General features: G+C 53.3%; 7 protein-coding genes across 7 annotated transcripts; 3 read left to right on the top strand and 4 right to left on the bottom strand.

Annotated features, from left to right (window-relative positions):
• Positions 1-2: 2 nt before the first annotated feature.
• Positions 3-3,112, top strand: DACRYDRAFT_94993 (MCM-domain-containing protein; the record flags this gene model as incomplete). The annotated part of the gene is made up of 7 exons (XM_040777257.1): positions 3-189; positions 237-964; positions 1,011-1,259; positions 1,312-1,907; positions 1,954-2,163; positions 2,213-2,488; positions 2,534-3,112. The coding sequence occupies exons 1-7, from the start codon at positions 86-88 to the stop codon at positions 3,110-3,112; spliced, it is 2,742 nt and encodes a 913-aa protein (XP_040628207.1). The 5' UTR covers positions 3-85.
• Positions 3,113-3,971: 859 nt separating this feature from the next.
• DACRYDRAFT_22490 (uncharacterized protein) lies at positions 3,972-6,311 on the top strand. The gene is made up of 4 exons (XM_040772828.1): positions 3,972-4,610; positions 4,657-5,362; positions 5,410-6,004; positions 6,050-6,311. The coding sequence occupies exons 1-4, from the start codon at positions 4,166-4,168 to the stop codon at positions 6,188-6,190; spliced, it is 1,887 nt and encodes a 628-aa protein (XP_040628206.1). The 5' UTR covers positions 3,972-4,165; the 3' UTR covers positions 6,191-6,311.
• Positions 6,312-6,984: 673 nt separating this feature from the next.
• On the bottom strand, positions 6,985-8,231 carry DACRYDRAFT_22489 (iron permease FTR1). The gene is made up of 4 exons (XM_040772827.1): positions 8,097-8,231; positions 7,700-8,042; positions 7,377-7,644; positions 6,985-7,326 (listed from the first exon to the last, which is right to left on the bottom strand). The coding sequence occupies exons 1-4, from the start codon at positions 8,205-8,207 to the stop codon at positions 7,077-7,079; spliced, it is 972 nt and encodes a 323-aa protein (XP_040628205.1). The 5' UTR covers positions 8,208-8,231; the 3' UTR covers positions 6,985-7,076.
• A 1,413-nt stretch (positions 8,232-9,644) lies between these two features.
• On the top strand, positions 9,645-11,042 carry DACRYDRAFT_116497 (uncharacterized protein; the record flags this gene model as incomplete). Its single annotated transcript, XM_040770215.1, has 9 exons — positions 9,645-9,687; positions 9,742-9,770; positions 9,823-9,872; positions 9,923-9,981; positions 10,034-10,359; positions 10,413-10,532; positions 10,586-10,816; positions 10,872-10,955; positions 11,010-11,042. The coding sequence occupies exons 1-9, from the start codon at positions 9,657-9,659 to the stop codon at positions 11,040-11,042; spliced, it is 963 nt and encodes a 320-aa protein (XP_040628204.1). The 5' UTR covers positions 9,645-9,656.
• DACRYDRAFT_22488 (threonyl-tRNA synthetase) lies at positions 11,000-14,094 on the bottom strand. Its single transcript, XM_040772826.1, has 14 exons — positions 13,824-14,094; positions 13,691-13,772; positions 13,506-13,639; positions 13,375-13,456; positions 13,195-13,324; positions 13,019-13,136; positions 12,820-12,966; positions 12,624-12,770; positions 12,477-12,575; positions 12,095-12,424; positions 11,907-12,044; positions 11,502-11,852; positions 11,320-11,449; positions 11,000-11,267 (listed from the first exon to the last, which is right to left on the bottom strand). Exons 1-14 carry the CDS (start codon positions 13,983-13,985, stop codon positions 11,110-11,112), a joined length of 2,208 nt encoding a protein of 735 aa, XP_040628203.1. The 5' UTR covers positions 13,986-14,094; the 3' UTR covers positions 11,000-11,109.
• A 331-nt stretch (positions 14,095-14,425) lies between these two features.
• On the bottom strand, positions 14,426-16,053 carry DACRYDRAFT_22487 (Ftr1 protein). The gene is made up of 5 exons (XM_040772825.1): positions 15,877-16,053; positions 15,577-15,822; positions 15,184-15,526; positions 14,864-15,134; positions 14,426-14,812 (listed from the first exon to the last, which is right to left on the bottom strand). The coding sequence occupies exons 1-5, from the start codon at positions 15,970-15,972 to the stop codon at positions 14,581-14,583; spliced, it is 1,188 nt and encodes a 395-aa protein (XP_040628202.1). The 5' UTR covers positions 15,973-16,053; the 3' UTR covers positions 14,426-14,580.
• A 1,155-nt stretch (positions 16,054-17,208) lies between these two features.
• On the bottom strand, positions 17,209-18,565 carry DACRYDRAFT_116494 (uncharacterized protein; the record flags this gene model as incomplete). The annotated part of the gene is made up of 5 exons (XM_040770214.1): positions 17,209-17,580; positions 17,646-17,789; positions 17,841-18,275; positions 18,324-18,454; positions 18,505-18,565. 5 exons carry the CDS (start codon positions 18,563-18,565, stop codon positions 17,416-17,418), a joined length of 936 nt encoding a protein of 311 aa, XP_040628201.1. The 3' UTR covers positions 17,209-17,415.
• Between the last annotated feature and the right edge of the window lie 1,329 nt (positions 18,566-19,894).

Below are 19,894 nucleotides of genomic sequence, written 5' to 3'. Positions count from 1 at the left end.
GCGTTCCAGGCCCACCTCTTCTCCTGCAGGGTCCTTACTCGCCCGTCGTGCTCTGGCAGGGAAGGAGAACCGCCCGAGGGGAGGGATGACGAGCAGCCCACTGGCGTTCGCGAGTTCGAGCCCGGGGAGGACGCCTAGAGGCAGCCAGATGCCTACTAGCAGTGCAGAGCCGCTGTTCTTCCCTCCTTCGTTTGTCCCCTCTACTACTCGCGTGTGAAAATTCTGACACTCTACAGGTCCCCAGCTGCACAGGGCTCGGGTGATCAGACGCCTACGCAAAGGCGCGCAAGGAGAGGGGACATCCACTCCGTTTCTTCTCCCCACCTGCTGTCTCAAGCCCAAGCCCACGCGCGCGCCTCCCGCGTACCTGCCACGCCTGCCACGCCCGCACACGAGCCCTCTTCCCAGCTATACCCTCCTTCGTCCGCCGCACCCGAACCGCACCTCTCCAACGCCCAAACCGCGTCCAGCGGGTTTGACGATGTTACCAGCGTGGTGTGGGGTACGAACGTCAGTATCATGGAGGCTATGAAGACGTTTTCGGAGTTTTTGCGCGAGTTTAAGCCCAAGTATCGGAGGGCGCACGATGCTGCAAGGGGAATTGCTCACCCCCCTCTCGCCCACCCCGAGGACGGGGAAGTGCCTCTGTATCAAACTTATCTGCGCAAGATGCGTCTTACTGGACAGACAAACCTCAACTTGGACGCGGAGAACTTGCTCGCTTGGCCGTCGACCAGGAAACTGCATAGTCAGCTGTTGAAGTACCCCCAGGAAATCATCCCTGTTATGGATACGGCGCTGAAGGACGCGATGATATCCCTTGCTGCTGAGGATAAGGAGAATGGAATGCAGGGTATGGAGGGGGATTTGGGAGAGGAGGAGATTAGGGAGATCGAGGGGAAGGTGTATAAGGTCAGGCCGTTCGGTATCGATGCTGTCAACATGCGCGAGTTGAACCCGAGTGGTATGTATGTTCCTACTGAGAGGGGAGACTTACTCACGGTGTATAGACACCGACAAGCTCGTCTCGATCAAAGGCCTTGTCATCCGCGCGACCCCCATCATACCAGATATGAAGCAAGCGTTCTTCCGCTGCCTTATCTGCTCGCATACCGTGCAGGTGGAAATCGATCGGGGGAGGATCGAAGAGCCTTCCCGGTGCCCGCGGGACGTCTGCCAGAGCTTGGGAACTATGAGTCTCATCCATAATCGGAGTGAATTCGCGGATAGGCAGATTATAAGGCTACAGGAGACGCCTGGTATGTGCATATGCGTCTTATACGTTTAGAGCTAGCACTAAGACTGCTTCAGACAAGGTTCCTGATGGCCAGACACCGCATACTGTTTCCCTCTGCGTGTATGACGAGCTTGTCGACCTATCCAAGCCTGGAGACAGGCTCACCGTCACGGGCATCTTCCGTTCCATCCCGGTGCGTGTCAACCCCCGTCAGCGGGTTATCAAGTCCCTGTTCAAGACCTACTTGGATATCGTACACGTCAAGCGAGCCAACGCGCAACGCCTGGGATACGACCAGTCGACGCGGAGCGAGGGGCGTATCCCTGGGGCCATCGGCGTAGGAGGGGAAGAAGCCGACGAGGCGGAACATGCGGCCGGTTCTGCGGCAGGGGCAGAAGCGGGCGTGGACGGTCTCTCCAGGACGGCAGAAATAGAGGAGAAGGTGCTTGAGCTCTCTCGCCGAGCGGATATTTACGACGTCCTTGCGCGGAGCTTGGCACCTAGTATTTGGGAGATGGACGACGTGAAGAAGGGGATTTTGCTCCAGCTGTTTGGGGGGACGAATAAGAGTATCACTAGGGGTGGTGGAGGGGGAGGGCCGAGGTATAGGGGGGATATTAACGTTTTGCTTGTTGGTGACCCCGGTACGAGTAAGAGTCAGATCTTGCATGTAAGCTCTTCCTCGGAGGTGGAGAAGCACTACTGACAAGCGGCAGTATGTGCATAAAATTGCCCCTCGCGGTGTCTACACCTCTGGGAAAGGCTCCTCCGCGGTCGGTCTGACAGCATATGTGACCCGCGATCCAGACTCGAAGCAGCTCGTTCTCGAGTCTGGAGCGCTTGTGCTCAGTGACGGCGGGGTTTGCTGTATTGACGAGTTCGACAAGATGTCCGACTCTACCAGGAGCGTTCTGCACGAAGTCATGGTAAGCTCTCCCTTTCCGTGGCTGGGCTCAGGAGCTGAGGATGGAACAGGAACAACAAACGGTCTCGATTGCCAAAGCGGGGATTATCACCACCCTCAACGCGCGGACCTCTATCCTCGCCGCTGCCAACCCCGTCGGATCGCGGTACAACGTCAAGTGGCCGATAACGAAGAATATCGACTTGCCCCCCACGTTGCTCTCGCGGTTTGACCTTTTGTACCTCGTGCTTGATAAAGTTGACGAAGTTGCGGATCGGAGGTTGGCGAAACATCTTGTTGGCCTGTATCTTGAGGATGCGCCAGAGACGGGAGGAACGGATATTATTGTAAGTTCCTAGTCTGGTGAAAGTACAAAGCCTGATTCTCTGAAGCCCGTGGAACTCCTTACAGCTTACATCTCTTACGCACGCTCGAAGATCCATCCTCAAATCACTGCTGCGGCCTCCGAAGCCCTTGTCCGAGCCTATGTCGACCTCCGTAAGCTGGGTGAAGACCCGCGTTCAGGGGAGCGCAGGATAACAGCCACGACCCGTCAGTTGGAGAGTATGATCCGCCTCTCTGAAGCGCACGCGCGGATGCGCTTCTCCGACCAGGTAGAAGTGGAAGATGTCCTAGAGGGGAACAGGCTGATGCAGGAAGCGCTCCGTACGAGCGCGACCGATCCCCGCACAGGCCTGATCGACATGGAGCTCATCAACACCGGTGTAGGGGAACAACAGCGTCGGATGCAGGGAGACCTGCGCCGTGCTGTGCTCGCATTGCTGGATTCCCAAGCCGGGGGCCGGGGGGTGAGGTGGACAGAGGCGGTGAGGATGTTGGGTCAGCAGAGTAGTGTGCAGGTTGACCAGGCAGAGTTTGCCGAGGTCGTTAGGGGGTTGGAGGTCGAGGGACAGGTGAAGGTCGTGGGTGATCGAGAGAGGAGGACGATTAGGAGGGTTGCGTCTGATTAGAAAGAGATTGTATACCGTTCATGTTCCTTTCTCACTTAGTATGTTCAACAAAGATTTCTGATTCCATTTGGTTGCAGGGCATTATACGAATACAGAGGTGGTTCGATGAAGATTCGTCGTGTCGCGATGTCAGTCACTCGAATGAGGGTTACCATACTATAAAATTGGATTTGTATCAACCATTAGAGGAGATCGTTTGCTTAAAATACAGCTGGGAAGCATCAGTGCGTCTACGCACGTCCTGCACGTAATCGTCAGCATCAACAATACGACCATCAGAGGAGTTGATGAAAACCTACGAAAGCACTATGAATAGACCATCGATCTACCCCAGTGCGTAGCAACAGTGTTGGGCAGCAAGTTCCCGGCGGATCAGACACTTCTTCAGATACAGAGGCTATAACCATCTGCTACTTTCAGGCTATTTATCCTCTCGCTTGGTTCATCCAACTCTTGCGGTCCAAAATACCTCTCCGCATTCTGATCAGCCAATGATCCGCACCAGATTTTTTGCGGGTGTGGGTCTAGTCTAGCCCTGTAGGTGAGGTATCGCCGTTCCTGTTGATATGATTGGCGTGAGGTTGCGGTGAGTGACTGCGCAGCTGGACGATGAGCGCTGGATGATTGTGGTATCCAAGGTGGAAGTGGTGCCATTTGTGGATTCGTTTATTCTCTCCTCAGATGGATAATGAACACTGAATTAGAATGATATCCTATCCCTTTAGCTGCGCAATATTCAAGTTGTCAAAGCAGCCGGGGGCCGTTGCCAGAGGGAGTGAGAGTGGCAGTGATATGGTTGCTCTCCGGCAGTCGCGACGTCCTTGTCCCTTCTTCTGTTGTCGTTGTCAGCCATGCGAACGACGACGGCGATGGGTTCTCGAATATTACGAGTCAAAGGGCGAAAAGTACATGAATACACGGTCAACCCGCTTCTACTCTTTCGTCCCTTTCCCTCGTTCGTCGACGAAGAGGTGCCGATACCCCCTTCTCTGCTTACTTACTCTCACTCCTTTGCCGCTGGGCGGCCCATTTCAACAGTATCTATAAGTAACAATGCCAACAAAAACCCTCGTTCTCCCCGGCAGGTCGCGTTCTCGCGTCAGCGACATGGACTTCAAAGACCGTTCTCCGCCTCCCGACTCTATCTTCCCGTACCGCGGTGACGGTCAGGTACTCACTATGCCCGCCCGATCCGCGGGGGACACGAACATCCCCCTCACACCTGCGCCGCTGGCGGCGCACGCGGCGAAACACAAGGTGGAGCGGGACAGGATCCAGCCCCTCATGCGCTCCCTTCAGTGGGCGTCGGGCGAAGGGCCCCAGGGTGCATGGGGCATGATTGACAGGATCAAGGTGTGGATGGTGAACGAGGGCGGGAAGAGGATGTTCTTCGGCGTCTTTGTCCTCCTCCATATCATCGTCCTCCTCTTTGGATTGTTTAACTACCAGCTCAAGGATAACCTCACCAATGCCCGTGCGACGTTCGGAGTTACCTATCGTGCGTTCCTTACATACACATTGGAACAGTGCTGACGAGCATACAGCCATCGCCCGTTCTGCCGCACTCACTCTGCACGTCGACATCATCTTCATTCTCTTCCCCGTCTGCCGTAACTTCATCTCGATGCTGCGTCGCACCCCGCTAAACCAGATCATCCCCTTCGACAAGAACATCACCTTCCACAAAGCGGTCGCATGGAGCATCTGCTTCTTCACCTTTGTGCACATCGCTGCGCATATGGTTAACTTTGCTCGGTTCGGGATGGCCACCAACACGGGGTTCAAAGGGTTCCTGCTTGCAAACTTCGCCACTGGTCCCGGCCTCACAGGATGGTTCATGACCGTCTTCCTTGTGATCATGGTTTGGTACGCGATGGAGAAACGCCGTCGCGCGCACTTCGAGCGGTTCTGGTACACCCACCACCTCTTCATCCCCTTCTTCATCCTCTGGCAACTGCATGGCATGTTCTGCATGATCCAGCCCGACAGGCCGCCATACTGCAGCTGGACAACGATCGGTGTTTTCTGGAAGTACTGGCTCGCGGGTGGGGTCGTCTGGGTCAGCGAGCGTATCCTCAGGGAAGTGAGGAGCAGGCACGTCACATATATCAGCAAGGTCATCCAGCACCCGAGCATGGTCGTCGAGTTGCAGATCAAGAAGGAGCGCACGAAGACCCAGGCAGGACAGTACATCTTCATCAACTGTCCCGAGGTGAGCCATTTCCAGTGGCATCCATTTACTCTCACCAGGTACGTCTCCATTCGGCGCATATATGCTCCCTCTGACATGTAACCAGCGCCCCGGAAGAAGATTACATCTCCGTGCACATACGTGTTGTTGGTGACTTTACCAAAGCGCTCGCCACTGCTGTCGGATGCGACTTTGACCGCAAGGAAAAGTCCGAGAAAGGTTCAGGCGACGGCACCCGCGTAATTGGCACTGCCCAGAACCCGCCTCTCAACCGTGTCCTTCCCCGGATCATGATCGACGGACCGTTCGGTTCTGCCTCTGAAGACTACCTCAACTTCGAGGTCGCCCTCCTCGTCGGAGGCGGTATTGGCGTCACACCCTTCGCGTCTATCCTCAAGTCTATCTGGTACAGGATGAACAACCTCTCCCGGGAGAAGCGCACCCGGCTCAGTAAAGTCTATTTCGTATGGGTCATCCGCGACTTCGGCATGGCAGAATGGTTCCACAGCCTGCTGCACGCGATCGAGGAGCAAGACACGGAGGGCAGGATCGAGATCAACATCTACCTCACGACGAAGATGAAGGAAGATGATATGAACAACATCATCGTACAGGAGGTTGGTGCAGAGAGGGACGCGATCACTTCCCTCCGCGCGCCGACGCATTATGGCCGCCCGAATTGGGACAGGGTGTTCCAGGGTGTACGTGCTCTCTTGTTCAGATGCTTTGAGCTGACCACTACGCAGATCGTCGACAAGCACCCTGATACCGACGCTGGTGTGTTCTTCTGCGGCCCGCCTCCGATTGGGAAGGACCTCCATATCATGTCAAACAAGTACACCACCCCGAACGGGACGAGGTTCTTCTACGGCAAGGAGAACTTCTGAGCTGGGCCGCGCTTCGGGGGAGGACGGAGAGAGACAGGGATAATGAACTCTGGTACGACTGGTGTAGGAATTAGTCGAGCTTCTAGTGAACGCTTTCTGTCTTTTCGTTAGGAATAAAGGGTGTTTGATAATGTAGTTTCCTTGCGACGACAGAAGACGGTGTGGATAGATGAATTGGGATGAACGTGTGTGTAATCGGCGGTGCGTGATTGGCGGAACGGTCTGTAGTGAAGAAGCTGAAGGAATGGTTCGCGGCGACGACGGTGTTGAATGAATTGGTTAGGTAAGAAACGTATGTTGGACTTGTGTCCTCCGAATCTTGTCCGCTCTTCCTGTTGTATTAACAATTGTCATGCACTATATTCCATGTCTTGCCGCTAAGTTTTACGAGCGATGCGACTGTGGACCACTTTGTCAGTGATCCCCATGATGCCGGCAGGAAGGCAATGGACGAACAACCGTTGAAGCCCACAGGCTATCGCCCTCTTCCTCACCTCTTATCCGTGATCCTCCAGGGAACCTCCGAGAGTATCTAGACGTTCGTGGTATCACCTTCCTCCCGTGTGGCGTGTCTGGACCGATGTTGTACCCAAGTTGAATGAGATCCCATTGTGCGTCGCAATTTGTGATGCAAAATGAATGTTGATTCAAACCCAGTGGATACCCGTGTGTGCGGCTTATGAGACATTGGATACTTCGGGATGGCAACAGCCTCTCTCGCAGGAACAACGGATGCATTGCGAACGGACGATGCTGTGATCAGTGGGGCTTAGAATGTTTTGTGACTGGTGTGGAATCAATCAATTTTCATCGTGTTACATCTCATGTACAACACAGCATGGGAACTTGTATGGAATAGAAAGGGAAACATTTAGATCAAGGGCTCTCACGCTTGGATCGGCGACTCGAGGGAGGCCTTTTCATCAGAGCCAATACTCGCGGATTCAGCAGCAGCGGCAGCGGCAGCACGCTCCTTGAAGCGCTGTTGCCTGACTACGTAGGCCTTGGACTTCCAGCCGAAGAGGTGAGTGCGGCCTTCCTTCCACTTGAGGAATGTCAGGGTGCAGATGACGAAGACCCAGAAAAAGACGTAGGCGAGGACGGCACCGAGAGTTGCTGTGTTATTCCAGCCGAGGCTAAACGGGTATCAACATCGGTGGGTGAATTCTAGGCGTGGGTTACGTACATGGCGTTGAAAATGGACCAGCCACCACCGGTCTGGGTGTTGAACGGGTTGCCGTAGGTCAGATGCCATACGGAGTCGGGAGGGTAAGAACCGGGACCATCACCGAGCTCTTCCACGTCTTTCCAAACGCCCTGGTTGAAGACATATGCCTGGAAGAAGCCGAGTGCGCGAGACGCCAGACCCGCACCGACGAGGAAGAGAATACAGGTAGAGATGACGAGGAAGTAACGGATTGCAATGGCGGCAGCACCGCGATAGATGCCGTAAGCTTTCAAAATCTTGTCAATATGCGGATCTAGCAGACGAACGAAATGTGAACATACACACGAGCGCACCACAAACGAGGCCAACAACGACGGCCAGAGGAATGGATTTGGCACTGTCAGACATAGAGACACCGCCGACGAAGACGATCGCCTCAATGCCTTCACGGAGAACCGTAATAAGGGGCAGGATCATAAGGGCGTACTTGCCGCTGCGACCTTCCCGGTCGCTGTCCTTCTTGGAGAAGGCATGGGATAGGTGCACACGCCACTTGGCGGATGAGCCTTCAAGCTTCAGGAAGGCGATGCCCATAGCAAGGATGAGGCCAGAGGCAATGAGAGCGAAGATCCCTTCCCAGAGATCTTCTGTCTGCGCCCAAAGATCTTGAAGCTTTGTATAGAACTACCAAGGTGATCACTATAATCAACTCGTGGAGAAGAATGGAGAATGGCTCACGACAGCAATGAAAGCGGCACCGATGCACAAGGCAATGACAAATCCGAGGATAGTGCCAAACCAAATTTGCCAGATTAGTTTGCGGTACAGCTGTTTATCGGTCAGGGCCATCTCGTCTACCGGCACAGGAGGGCGATTGCTGCCTGCGGAGCTCGGAGAGCGAGGCTGCTCTCCTTCGGCCGCGGGCGATGCATTTTCTGCCGGTGTGGATCCATCAGCGGTGGCATCAGCTGCCGCAGGGGCTCGGTCGCTCTGTTGACCTAAGATCAGTTGCTTGACCTGCGGAAAATAACTACGTGAGCATACTGTCTTATTCAGGCAATAAAGAACATACGAAGGACAGCAGGATAGACACAATAATGCCGGCCTCGATGGTCTCTCGAAGAATGATCAAGAAAATGGGAACGGAGAAGACACCCTGGGCACCCATATTGACGAGTAGATCCTGTGGTGGAGTGGTTTGGGAGACAACGGGGGTGGTAGTCTGGTGTGAAAACGAGAGATTGTCTCTCCTTTTATCTTGTCATGTCAGATAAGATACATCGGACAGATGTCCGGTAGAATCCGACGTGGCGCCATATAATCAACACTTCCAATAAGAGGGAAAGGGCCGCAACGTTGTGGTCACCCCACAGTAAGCGCACCTTTCCGGGCAGAGGGAGCGGACGCCAAGCCAAAGACCCCGAAAAGTGAGAAGCAGCCGATTCCGAATGTTCCGCATGTGCTGGGATCATTAGAGAGGAATATTTCCGAAGTTGCCTGGGGCCCGCTGGTACCGCAGCTCACGGTAGTCTTGGCAAACGCATTTTGAGCCAAGGATCTGCAACTGATGGTGCAAAAATCGAAAACCAGCTTCAAGCGGCGATTATTGACACCGAAGAGTTCAGAAGACGACTTGTTTGCGAAGGTTGCCCACAATTTGACGTTGTCTTGGCGCAGGGAGACTTGTTCAACAGCTTATCCCTCATAGGTTGATAAGATAATAAGGAATTCAACGAAGTATCGCGGTCGTGGGCTTCGATACCCAGCTGTCTTCTGTGGCATGATGCCAGTGGTAAGCGAATCTCCATGAGGTAAGTTTTGGGCCTGCCAGCGAAGCATAAATGATGGCTCTAAAACCTTGAGGCACAGGGAAACTCCATACTGAGAACCGACGATTTGTTCACGATTTTGCGATGCGATCCGAGTGTTGCTCTCTACACAGAGATGTCTCAATATGGAAACTCCGAATTCTTCTTGGCCACAATAGATTGGATCGTATCATCGGTGTCCCGAAGATGATATACCGACGTCGGATAGGGTCGGAATATCGTCCCGCCTTTATTCCGAACCGAACACCTGATAGGGAGGGTATGTTCTGCAAGGCAAAGTAGATGAATAAGTTGTCCTTTCGTAACCCGGCGGCGGAGATGTTCCCAACAACATGGCGGGCGTAGATCCTCATTGATCAGGTGACTGGCAAGAAGAGAAAGAGACGCGTGAGATCAACTTCATTTTCGACCCTTAACTCCTCGACGCCACTCTTCAAAGTTGCCTCTCACTGAACATCTTTCAATAAAAATGGCCCATCCAGATTCACGAGTGGTTTTCGGTGAATATCATTGTCGTTCGCACAAAGGCGAATATACTGATTTGAGACCAATAGTGGGAAACATTCCATATGGCATGACTGAAGTACGTGACCTACAAGGCTCGGGAGGCTCGTTGGGCTGATCCAATCATGCAGGAAGCGCTCATTGAAGTATTCCGGACTGTTGGGCCTGTAGTCGGGTTTCGGTATGCTTTATATTGAGTATGTTTATTTGAGAGAACTCATGTTAGCACAGTCTAGTCTTTGATCGAGAAACGGGCAAGCCAAAGGGATATGGGTTCTGCGAGTTCCCAGGTGCGTGGATTGTGTTTGAACCAGAACATTTATCTCATCACAATATGATCAGACCATGAGACTGCCATGTCAGCAGTACGAAACCTGCATGGATACGAAGTTCAAGGCCGTCCTCTACGTGTCGATATCGCCGAGTCCGACCCGATGGTGGAGGGCAAAACGACTCACCAAGGTGTAATCAACGAGCGTGACGTTCGTGCAGATTCGGCAGGACACGGGGGCCGCTGGGGGCCTCCAAAGAACGACTTTGCCAACTTCATGAATGATTTGCCATCTGGCGTGTCGATACCGCCGGGAAAGAGCTCGCTCGACGTCATCAGCCAAGCGCTTGCGTCTATTCCGCACCCGCAGTTAATGCAGACGTTGAATCAGATGAAGGTGAGCTCCAGTGGTTGCGTTGGTTTTGTGCGTGTCACTCACATTGGCTGTAGGCCTATGTTGGTAACTACCCAGATCGTGCACGAGCTCTTTTGGTTGCCCATCCTCAACTATCCTACGCCTTCTTTCAAGCTATGCTAATGAACAAAATTGTGGATCCTGCTATTCTTGAGGTGTGTTCTCATGCGTTGGCTCCTCCCCCCTTGCACTAATGTAATGATGACAGCGCATGCTCAAAGCAACTACGCAATCAGCCGCCCCGCCCCTCCCAACTCCTGCACCTCCGCCTCCTCAACCACAGATGTATCCTCCTCCCATGCAACAACAACCTGCGCAATATCCCCCACCTCAGTCATACTACGGTATGCCTCCGCCTCCGGTACCACAGGCTGTCCCACCGCCCACACCTGCGCCGGCTGCAGCTGTAGCGGCCGCGCCGTTGCCAGCGGACCAGAGGGTATGCAGTTTCTTCGGACCACTATGAACTCGTTCTGATCGCGCCCTCTCTGCAGGCCATGTTAATGCAGGTGTTGTCGCTATCACAGGAGCAAGTGAATGCGTTGCCGCCAACGGAGCGGGCAGCAATTATGCAGTTGGTACGTTCGTATAGCATACACCGTCAAACCGATGATCTCATTATGTCCCAATAGCGGAGCCAGTTCGCCGGTGTATTACATCAATAGACCTACGTATACGACCAGCTTGTTTTCCTACACTGCAATGTAATACTACTCGTCACGAGAGGCTGTCTCACAAGAGCTTGTTCTCTAGGCGCCGTTCCTTCTTGAGGGACAGGGTCTTGTCCAAAAAGGTGTCGAAGGGGATGACTTCACCACGATTCTTTGAGGTGGTGTCGTCACGATTCCGAACATTGACGGACTTGGCATCGAGCTCATCCTGCCCAACGACTGCAGTACTTGTCAGGCACTCTGAGTAGCCGTGCTGAGCGATCGTGCTTACTAAGAATGAAGTTCCATTGGCCAACTTCCGCGTTGCGAACTTTCTTCTGCAATGTCTCCGGACCAACGTCGGCTTCAGCAAAGAGACCCGCATCCCAAAGCTTCTTTGCAACCTCGCTAGCGTAGTCGAACTGCGAGAGGATGTTAATAAGGGCAGGAGCCAAAGGGTGACTCCTGACGTACGAAAGGCACCGCAACGGGGATAACCAAGCACTGACGCGGCGAGAGCCAGAATGGCCACTTGCCAGCAAAATGCTCGGTCAAAATAGCGATGAACCGCTCCAGACTGCCGTAGATAGCACGGTGGATCATAACAGGGCGGTTATGCAGCTGAGTCTCGTCGTTCTCAGGCCCGCGGTACTTGAGCTCGAACCGTTCTGGAAGCTGGAAGTCGAGCTGAATGGTAGCACATTGATGTTGACGGCGCAAGGCATCCTCAATCGTGATATCGATCTTGGGTCCGTAGAACGCTCCATCACCGGGGTTGAGCTCCCACTTGCCAGGTACAAATTCATTCAGTGACTGCTCAAGTTGCTGGAGTATCGTCAAGTCAGAGAAGGGTAGGGTGCCGTGCGCCAACTAACGCACCTTCTCGGCCATATCCCATGTCTCAATCTTCCCGAGGTAGTTGTCGGGTCTTGTAGACAGCTTCAGCTTGAAGGTGAATCCAAATGTTCCATACATATGCTGCAGGAAATCGAAGCAGCCCGCAATTTCCTGACCGATCTGTGTGAATTTGTCAGAACTGTAGCAAAACTCCTGCGGAATTGACTTGCTTGACTGGGCATGCAGAAGATGTGCGCATCGTCCTGCTGGAAACGGCGAACTCGAGTCAAGCCAGACAATGCACCAGACGCTTCATTCCGATGCAACACGCCGAAATCAGCAAGTCGCAGGGGAAGCTCCTTGTAGCTGCGATCGCGGCTGTCGAAGATGAGACAATGACCCGGGCAGTTCATGGGCTTCAAGCCGAACTGCTCCTTGTCCACCTCCAGGGTGAACATGTCGTCCTTGTACTTCTGCCAATGACCGGATTTTTCCCATAGCTTATGGTTGTACATATTGGGAGAGATGACTTCAGTGAACCCTCTTTGGAGATATTGGCTCTGCAGAGTGGCTATCAATAACGGTCCTGTGATACAGGCAAGTATGACGAACCCGGGTGAAGTCCTGCAGGGTATTGTATATCCTGGCGCCATGCGGAAGGAAGAACGCGCTTCCTGGGCTCATTTCATGGAAGAAGAACAGTTCCTGCTCCTATACTGGAGTTAGACGCAGCTTTCCAGGCATGGTTATCTGACGTACCCTGCCGATCTTCCGATGATCTCTCTTCGCAGCCTCCTCCAAGAAGTGCTTGTATTCCGTCAACTGCTTCGTGTCCGGGAAGGAGATGCCGTAGATGCGCTGCAGCGAGTCGTTCTTGGCATCACCGAGGAAGTACGAAGACGAATTCTGCAACTGTGTCAGAAACCAGCGGGAAGATTCGTGTTAGTTTTCTCGCCTTTGTCACCATGAATGCTTTGATCTTTCCTGTGTGGGGGATGTGTGGTCCAACACAGAGATCAATCATAGGACCGCAACGGTATACGGTGGTGGATGTCCCATCCGGAATCTTCGACTTGATCAGCTCAAGTTTGTACTTGTTATACTATAGCGAGGATAAGCATCATGCAACGATTTCAGAAGCCGGCCATGCGTACATGGAACATCTTCAGCAGGGTCTCTTTCGGCACGACCAGTCGCTCGAATTTTTGGCGATCCTTGACTGCCATCTTTGCCAGTGTTTCCAGTGAGCCGTAATCACTAGCTTGAACGACCCTGTTGCATCATACGGCATAAACATCGAGTTAGTACCAAGGATTCAGTCGCCACACACCGTTCGTCCATAGACATCTCGTAGAAGAACCCCTCTTCTGTAGGGGGGCCGATGCACAGATGGCAGCCATAATGCCTCTCAGCAGCTTCACCCAAAACGTGTGCAGAGGAATGCCAAAACACTTGCTGACCTGTCCACTGATGAGTTTCCGTAAGAAAGAGAGCGAATGAGCTCAGTTACCTTCCTTGTCCTCAAAAGCCAACAGTTGTAGCTTGCAGGAGCCTTCCATCGGCCGGTGCAGATCCCAGAGCTGCCCATCGACCTAGATATTCTGTCAGCCTCCACATATAACAAAGATAGATGATTCACACCTTGCCAATTACGACCTTTTCTGCCAAGCTCTTCGAGATCTCCTCGGCGATCATCATTGGTGAGGTTTCCCAGCTCATACCCTTCCTGACGCTGCCATCTGGTAGGGTAACCTGTATCTCTTGACGTGGTTGCTCTAATGAAACTGATGAGGAGAAGAACTTTACAGGACAAAGAAAGCACGAACTAGCGTAGAATTCATCTTGCTCCGCCTTCAGCTTATTCCACATATCAATCCGCTCCTGCATGTATGCGGGCGGAGGGTTCATCTACAAAAGTCATCAATACCCCAACACCAAAACAGTCGAACACCGACTCACCTCAAGTGGCATCCTGTCATCCGAAGCAGCAGCCTTGTCCTTCTTCCCTGCCTTAGCCTGCTTAGGCGCGTTATTCTGTGGTGCTGGTTTTGCCGGCTCGCTGGTCGACTGAACCGGGTGAGGAGCGGTCGATATCCCATTTTCCACAACTTGGGAGGCCATATTTCTGCACTTCAAGAAGCTAGATAATCGAACAGATGGTGAACAGGTGGTAAGTCGGGCTCTGGTGTGCAAGGAGTGATGCCGTGCGAGGTTGAACAAGTACCTTCGCATGCACGGACGAGTCAGGCAGAAATCGAGTCGCGTCGTGCAAGGCACGATTCGTTGTCAACCCTTGCCAGCGCCACCACACAGGTTCACTGATGATATTTCCTAAACTCGATGTCTGCTAGATTGAAAACCCCGTGAATCTGCCTAATATGATCCGTCAATCTCGGTGCTCAATCGTGAAATGGAGTGCGAGTCAGTAGGGCGATTTTCTTTTGTCAGCAGTTATCGAGTCACCAGTAGGCAACATGATGCCCTTGGGTTGGAACATTAAGTTCGTCTGTGCTCCCACGATATTTTCCCGATCCGTATTCGACACCTACACACACGGGAAGCATATGAAATAACAAGTTCATTGTCTGTCATTACAGGCTACTGGCCAACGGGGCAACAAAAGAGGAAACGGTGAGTTCATGCTACGGTTAAGTATACATCCGTGTGCAAGTGGAAGTTTGTAGCAAAGTAGCATTTACCGGTATACATGATCTGTTTATGCAGGTGACTCCACCGACGCCTTTTCGTCCTCGACCTCGCTCGCGTTCTCCGCACGGGCATGCTCGCGCAGGCGCTGTTGGCGCTTGTGGTACGCTGCGGACTTCCAGCCCAGGAGGTGACCGCGTCCCTCGGACCACTTGAGGTAGCCGAGGATGAGGATGACGAGGATCCAGAAGCCACAGTATGCGACGACGCTTCCGACAGTCGCTGTGTTGTTCCACCCAAGGCTGTAAAAGTCGTCAATTGATTGATCTTCCAATTTGCGGAAATCACCTTACATGGCATTGAAGATAGACCAACCACCACCAGTCTGGGTGTTCTCAGGGTTTCCGTAGGTCAAATGCCACACGTTGCCGCGGACGTCGTAGGAGCCGGGTCCATCTCCGAGTTCCTCGACATCGGCTCCAACACCCTGGTTGAAGACGAAGGTCTGGAAGTAGCCGACGGCACGAGAGAAGAGGCCGGCGCCGACGAGGAACAGGATGCACGTGGACACGACCAAGAAGTAGCGGATGGCAAGGACAGCACCACCCTTGTAGATGAAGTAGGCTATTATCTGGTGAGTACGTGCATGTGACGTAAAGATGACATGACATACAAACGAGAACACCGCAGGCAAGACCGACGACGACGGCAAGGGGAATGGCCTTTGCGCTCTCGGACAGGGAAACACCACCGACGAAGACGATCGCCTCGAGACCCTCACGAAGCACGGTGATCATAGGCAGGACGAGAAGGGCATAACGACCACCACGTCCAGAGCGATCGGCGTCCCCCTTCGAGAAGGCGTGTGACAGATGAACGCGCCATTTGGCAGAAGAACCCTCGAGCTTGAGGAACGCGATGCCCATAGCGAGAATCAGGCCTGCGGCAAGAAGAGAGAAGGCACCTTCCCAGGCGTCTTCGGTCTGAGCCCAAAGATCCTGCAGCTTGGTGTAAAACTAGTCATGGTGAGATTGGGCGAGACGGCGTAGAGAGGGGAGAAACTTACAACTGCGATGAAAGCAGCACCAATGCACAGAGCGATCGTGAAGCCGATGATGGTACCGAGCCAGATCTGCCAGACAAGCTTGCGATACAGTTGCTTCTCGCTCATTCCCATCTCCTCAACTGGCTCTTGAGGAGTAGAGCCCTCTGTAGTTGCGACTGCCGCTGCATTGCCCTCTGTTGTCTGTGTTGTCGTGGGCTGCGATACGGGGAGACTCTCCTTTTGTTTTCCAAGAATAAGCTGCTTGACCTGTTTCACATATAGGCATTAGCGATATGTGGGAATCGGCCGGGGAGAACGTACGAAAGACAGCAGGATGGAGACGATGATACCGGCCTCGATCGATTCACGAAGAATGATGAGGAAGATTGGAACTGAGAAAACGTCCTGAGCACCCATTGTTGATGTATACCTGGATGGTGGAAGAGAGAGGGCGAAAGGAACAGGGAGGGCAAGTCCAAGAGAACAAGAGGGCGCTCCTGAGGGGAGGTCCAGGCGAAGGGGGGGATTTTATCTCTGTAAGTGAATCTTGATCTGATAAAATGTTCCCTCAATCTCTTGCACCTTCGGGCATCCCCTCCGAACCGGGACGGCAAGCGGGACCATCGGCGGAGACCCCGGAATCGCGGGTGAAGAGCGGAAAGAGAGTTGAGAGTGCATTTCGCTAACACCTCTTTCTTGCTCTTGTTTCTCCACCTCACAAATCTGCACCGGAGAGAGCCGAATTCCCTCTCGGAAGCAAAAAGTACCTTACAGAGAAGGGGTGGGAGTGAATGGGGTCCTCGGTGCGCCACACGGGTCATGTCGCACAATCTCTTATTTGATTAGATGGAGGGCCGACAGCACCGCACCGAACAGACCCGATATGGTTAATCTGATCATATCGCGTCAGGGAAGAGAAGTCGGACATTATCTTCCATCAACCCACCCTTTCCGTCTTCCTCTTTGAATTGCGGACCGACAGAACGTATAAGGAATATAGGGACACTATTTTCAGATCAGTTCCTTGTGCAACACACCCGACGATCACACAGAATCCGCTTCAAGGCTGTCCCGTCCTGCCGTTCTCGATGTCCCTGACGACGACCTCGACATTCCCCGACCAATCCTCACCGTCAAGATTGAACTATGCCCAATCCTCACTTTACTTATGGAGCAGGATGCTCTCTGAACAGATATTCGCTCCAACGGGAACCTGTCATCTCGCCTCGCTTACGCACTTCGTGTCGTGCCATCCCAAGGAAGATACCGCGAAATTACTTGATTAACATCCACTCCGTCCACACAAGGGCGATTATTCCTGCCCATCTCCCCCCCCCCCGTAGCACTATTAATAGAACTGCTAGTTGGAATTACACGCCCGGCTCATACATCCCCCACTGGACAATCAATGCCGTGCGAACGACCATCGCAGCTCGTCCTCGGGCCTCACGATACGAGGGGGCTTTGTCACTCCCGACCCAGCCAGACATCCAGAGCGGACTGGGTTCCAATATAGGAACCGGAACTGTCCGCGGACAGTCACGGCGCGCCCCGGCTTGGCTCCCCGCCCGTGGTCAACGGCACACATCGGCAGTACTGATAACCGCGCGGGGCGCACGGGCATCAGCGCGATATTAATTCAGGGAGCCAGGGAGCGTGAATATCAATAACTGATAAGCAGGTGGCAATGAAACAGGAGCACTGAATGAACGTGCGGTATAGTACGGCTCTTGATATTGTATGCGCTGGCCCTAAATCCCTCATCACGCGGCTGCAAGCCAAGCCTCGGGCGACGTGTCCGAAGCGCCTGGAGCAAATTCTCTGCTGTCCATCCATCTGCCAAGACGTTCGGATAGAATGCTATAAACCGAGAACAGTATCGGCGATGGGGCCTTGTGCCTGCTGCATCAACCTCCGCACTCGGTCGTCCCATGATGTCGCAGATTCCGCGGAGATTCGATTCCAGTTAGGTGACTGTCCACCTTGAAGCCAGTTAAAATCCTGCATCTCGGCATGCTTGCTGTCCTGTAACGGGGAGGGATGATGATATCGATCACTAGAGCTGTCGTACACTCCGAAAGGATACTCACAAACGTTGTTCCGCTATCTTGCAGTACTAGTGCTCGTAAGACCGCGGGATACTCGCCTACCGAGATCCCGCGACAGTGCTCGATGATCGGCACGGAATTTACTTGCAGAAGCACCGTCGTATTCTCAGAGGCGTGTATTCTTAACTGCGCAGTGCGTCAGAGAACCGCTGGGCTGGAGCTGGGGCAGCCACATACCTGGTGACAACCGACGACGACCAGGCACTCAGTGCATCCTTCGAGGAAGACACTGCCGGGTATGACCGGGAGAAGGAGGACAGTGTGCCGGAGTGCTCGGGCGTGGATGGAGCCCAGTACTGGTGTTGGGGGGGGAAGGTCCGCTGACGCCGGTATTAGGTTCACCAGACAGTGATCAAGCGAGGAGAGGAGGAGGTCGGCGCCGGGTTCGGAGTTTAGTGATGCGAAGGTTATACAGCTGTTGGAGAGGGAGAAGATGGTGTGACCGGAAGATGTGCTTGGAACTAAGCTGGATGTGGCGGGTGCGCTGGTGGAGCTGCTTGATGAAGCGACCACGGGCTTCGCCACAGGTTTCATTCGCTTGAAGGAGAACTTGCCCTGCGGCTTGGCCGAGGCCTTCGCCTCCCTGACTTTCTGCTCGAGGGCCTTCAATTGCTACCCGACAAATCAACACCCCGCTCAAAGCAAGGGAAAACCACAAACAGTATCCAGCTGTCTCTGGTTATACCCCGTCAACAAGTCCATCGATGCTGTCAACTCCGCCCGGAGGGCAGTAACTTGACTCTCGTATTCGCCCGGTGTGCCCTTTCCAGACTCTGCCAGGCTCTCGATGTCTGCGAACGTGTACCGTGATTCGCGTTTGGGAGGAGGGGAGCGGACATACTGCTCCTTCGTTCTTTGAATTGGGCCACGAATTGTTCTCCCAGGATCCGCTGCTCTGCCATGACGGTGTTTTGACAAGCCAACAATAATTTAGAGTGGGTAATGAATACTTGTATTACGTTGTGATGAAAGCGCTTGCTGGGAAATAGCAGTCATCTATCTGCCTCCGCACCGACCCTTGCGCTTGACGACGTCGACAGCCATCCGATTATGGAATTGTTAGGTTGTTATAGAAATCAGGTTGATTACGGACTATCATATTGGTGTAAACTGCAATGTGTGGAACGGCTGGATCAACTCTCGCATTTACGGCAACGAGGGCGAGCCGAGTTTGATTTCGAACGGTAGTTATATGTAAACTGCTCAACTAGTGTACGGAAAGTCAAGCTAAGGAGACGAAAAGGAAGAAAAAGACTAAGTTCGCAGGTCCAGGGACGTAGCACATCAAGCGGTGGACAGAAGGTGACGCAGGAGCAGAGCGTGAGAACGGCGCAGACGGAGAAAGCAGCAACTGATGGAGTGGTCGCAGGATAAAGAGCAGACAGTGTGGAAGACGCCGCGAGAAGAGAGTAGAAGACGAACATACTAGCACAGCATAGTAAAGGCAGGTAATCGCCGACAGCATGATAGTATTGCGCGTATGCCAGTGTTGAACGAATGACAGAAGTATTGTTACAAAACGAGTGAGGAGCTGCTCGCTGCACAAGCATTAGTTCTCTGCCGAGAGACCGAGCATAGCGGCGATCGACCGCCAGTGCGGACTTGACTTGATCTGATTCAGCAGGAAGCGACGAATAGCATCCGAGCGCATGTGGTCAAGATTGATCGAACCAACTGGATCGGTGAGCCAACGCGTGTCCACGTCGACGTCCTCCGCCTTAGGTAAGGAAGGCAGTTCATCCGGCGAGATGTCCAAGCTATATTGGAGCTGTACATTATCTGTTCCTTCTGAGTTGTCCTCGAAGCAGGCCAGATACCAGGTCCGGGCGCACAAGAGGACAAGGTATGATGATAGATCATCCGTGCTTGCGATGAGCACTGGCTCTGCTTGCAGGTCGAATCCTCTCCTCATGATGTGCAAGCCCCCCCAGAAGGACTCACGAAAGCGTGTGTCAAGACCTTCAAACGACTTGTCCCACCGAGCCGGCAGTTCTTCCAATAGTGGCTTGACATCTGCTGGTACCTCGGGCCGACGAATATTCGTTCGAGTGTGGAGGGCTAGCAAGCGAGTCTACGTGACCAAGTGAGCAACTGAGGAGAACATAACTGAAGGAAAGGCTAACAAGAATCTCGTTATTCGTGATGTCGTCTTTTGTCAACCTTGTAGGAACAAGGCGCGAATCGTCCAAAGTGAAGTTGACCCGTGAAGGCTCATAGATAGGCTCTTTGAA

The sequence above is a fragment of the Dacryopinax primogenitus genome (genome assembly GCF_000292625.1).
Source record: "Dacryopinax primogenitus strain DJM-731 SS1 chromosome Unknown DACRYscaffold_10, whole genome shotgun sequence".
NCBI lineage: Eukaryota > Fungi > Basidiomycota > Dacrymycetes > Dacrymycetales > Dacrymycetaceae > Dacryopinax > Dacryopinax primogenitus.
This window is presented reverse-complemented; position numbering and strand designations above follow the sequence as displayed.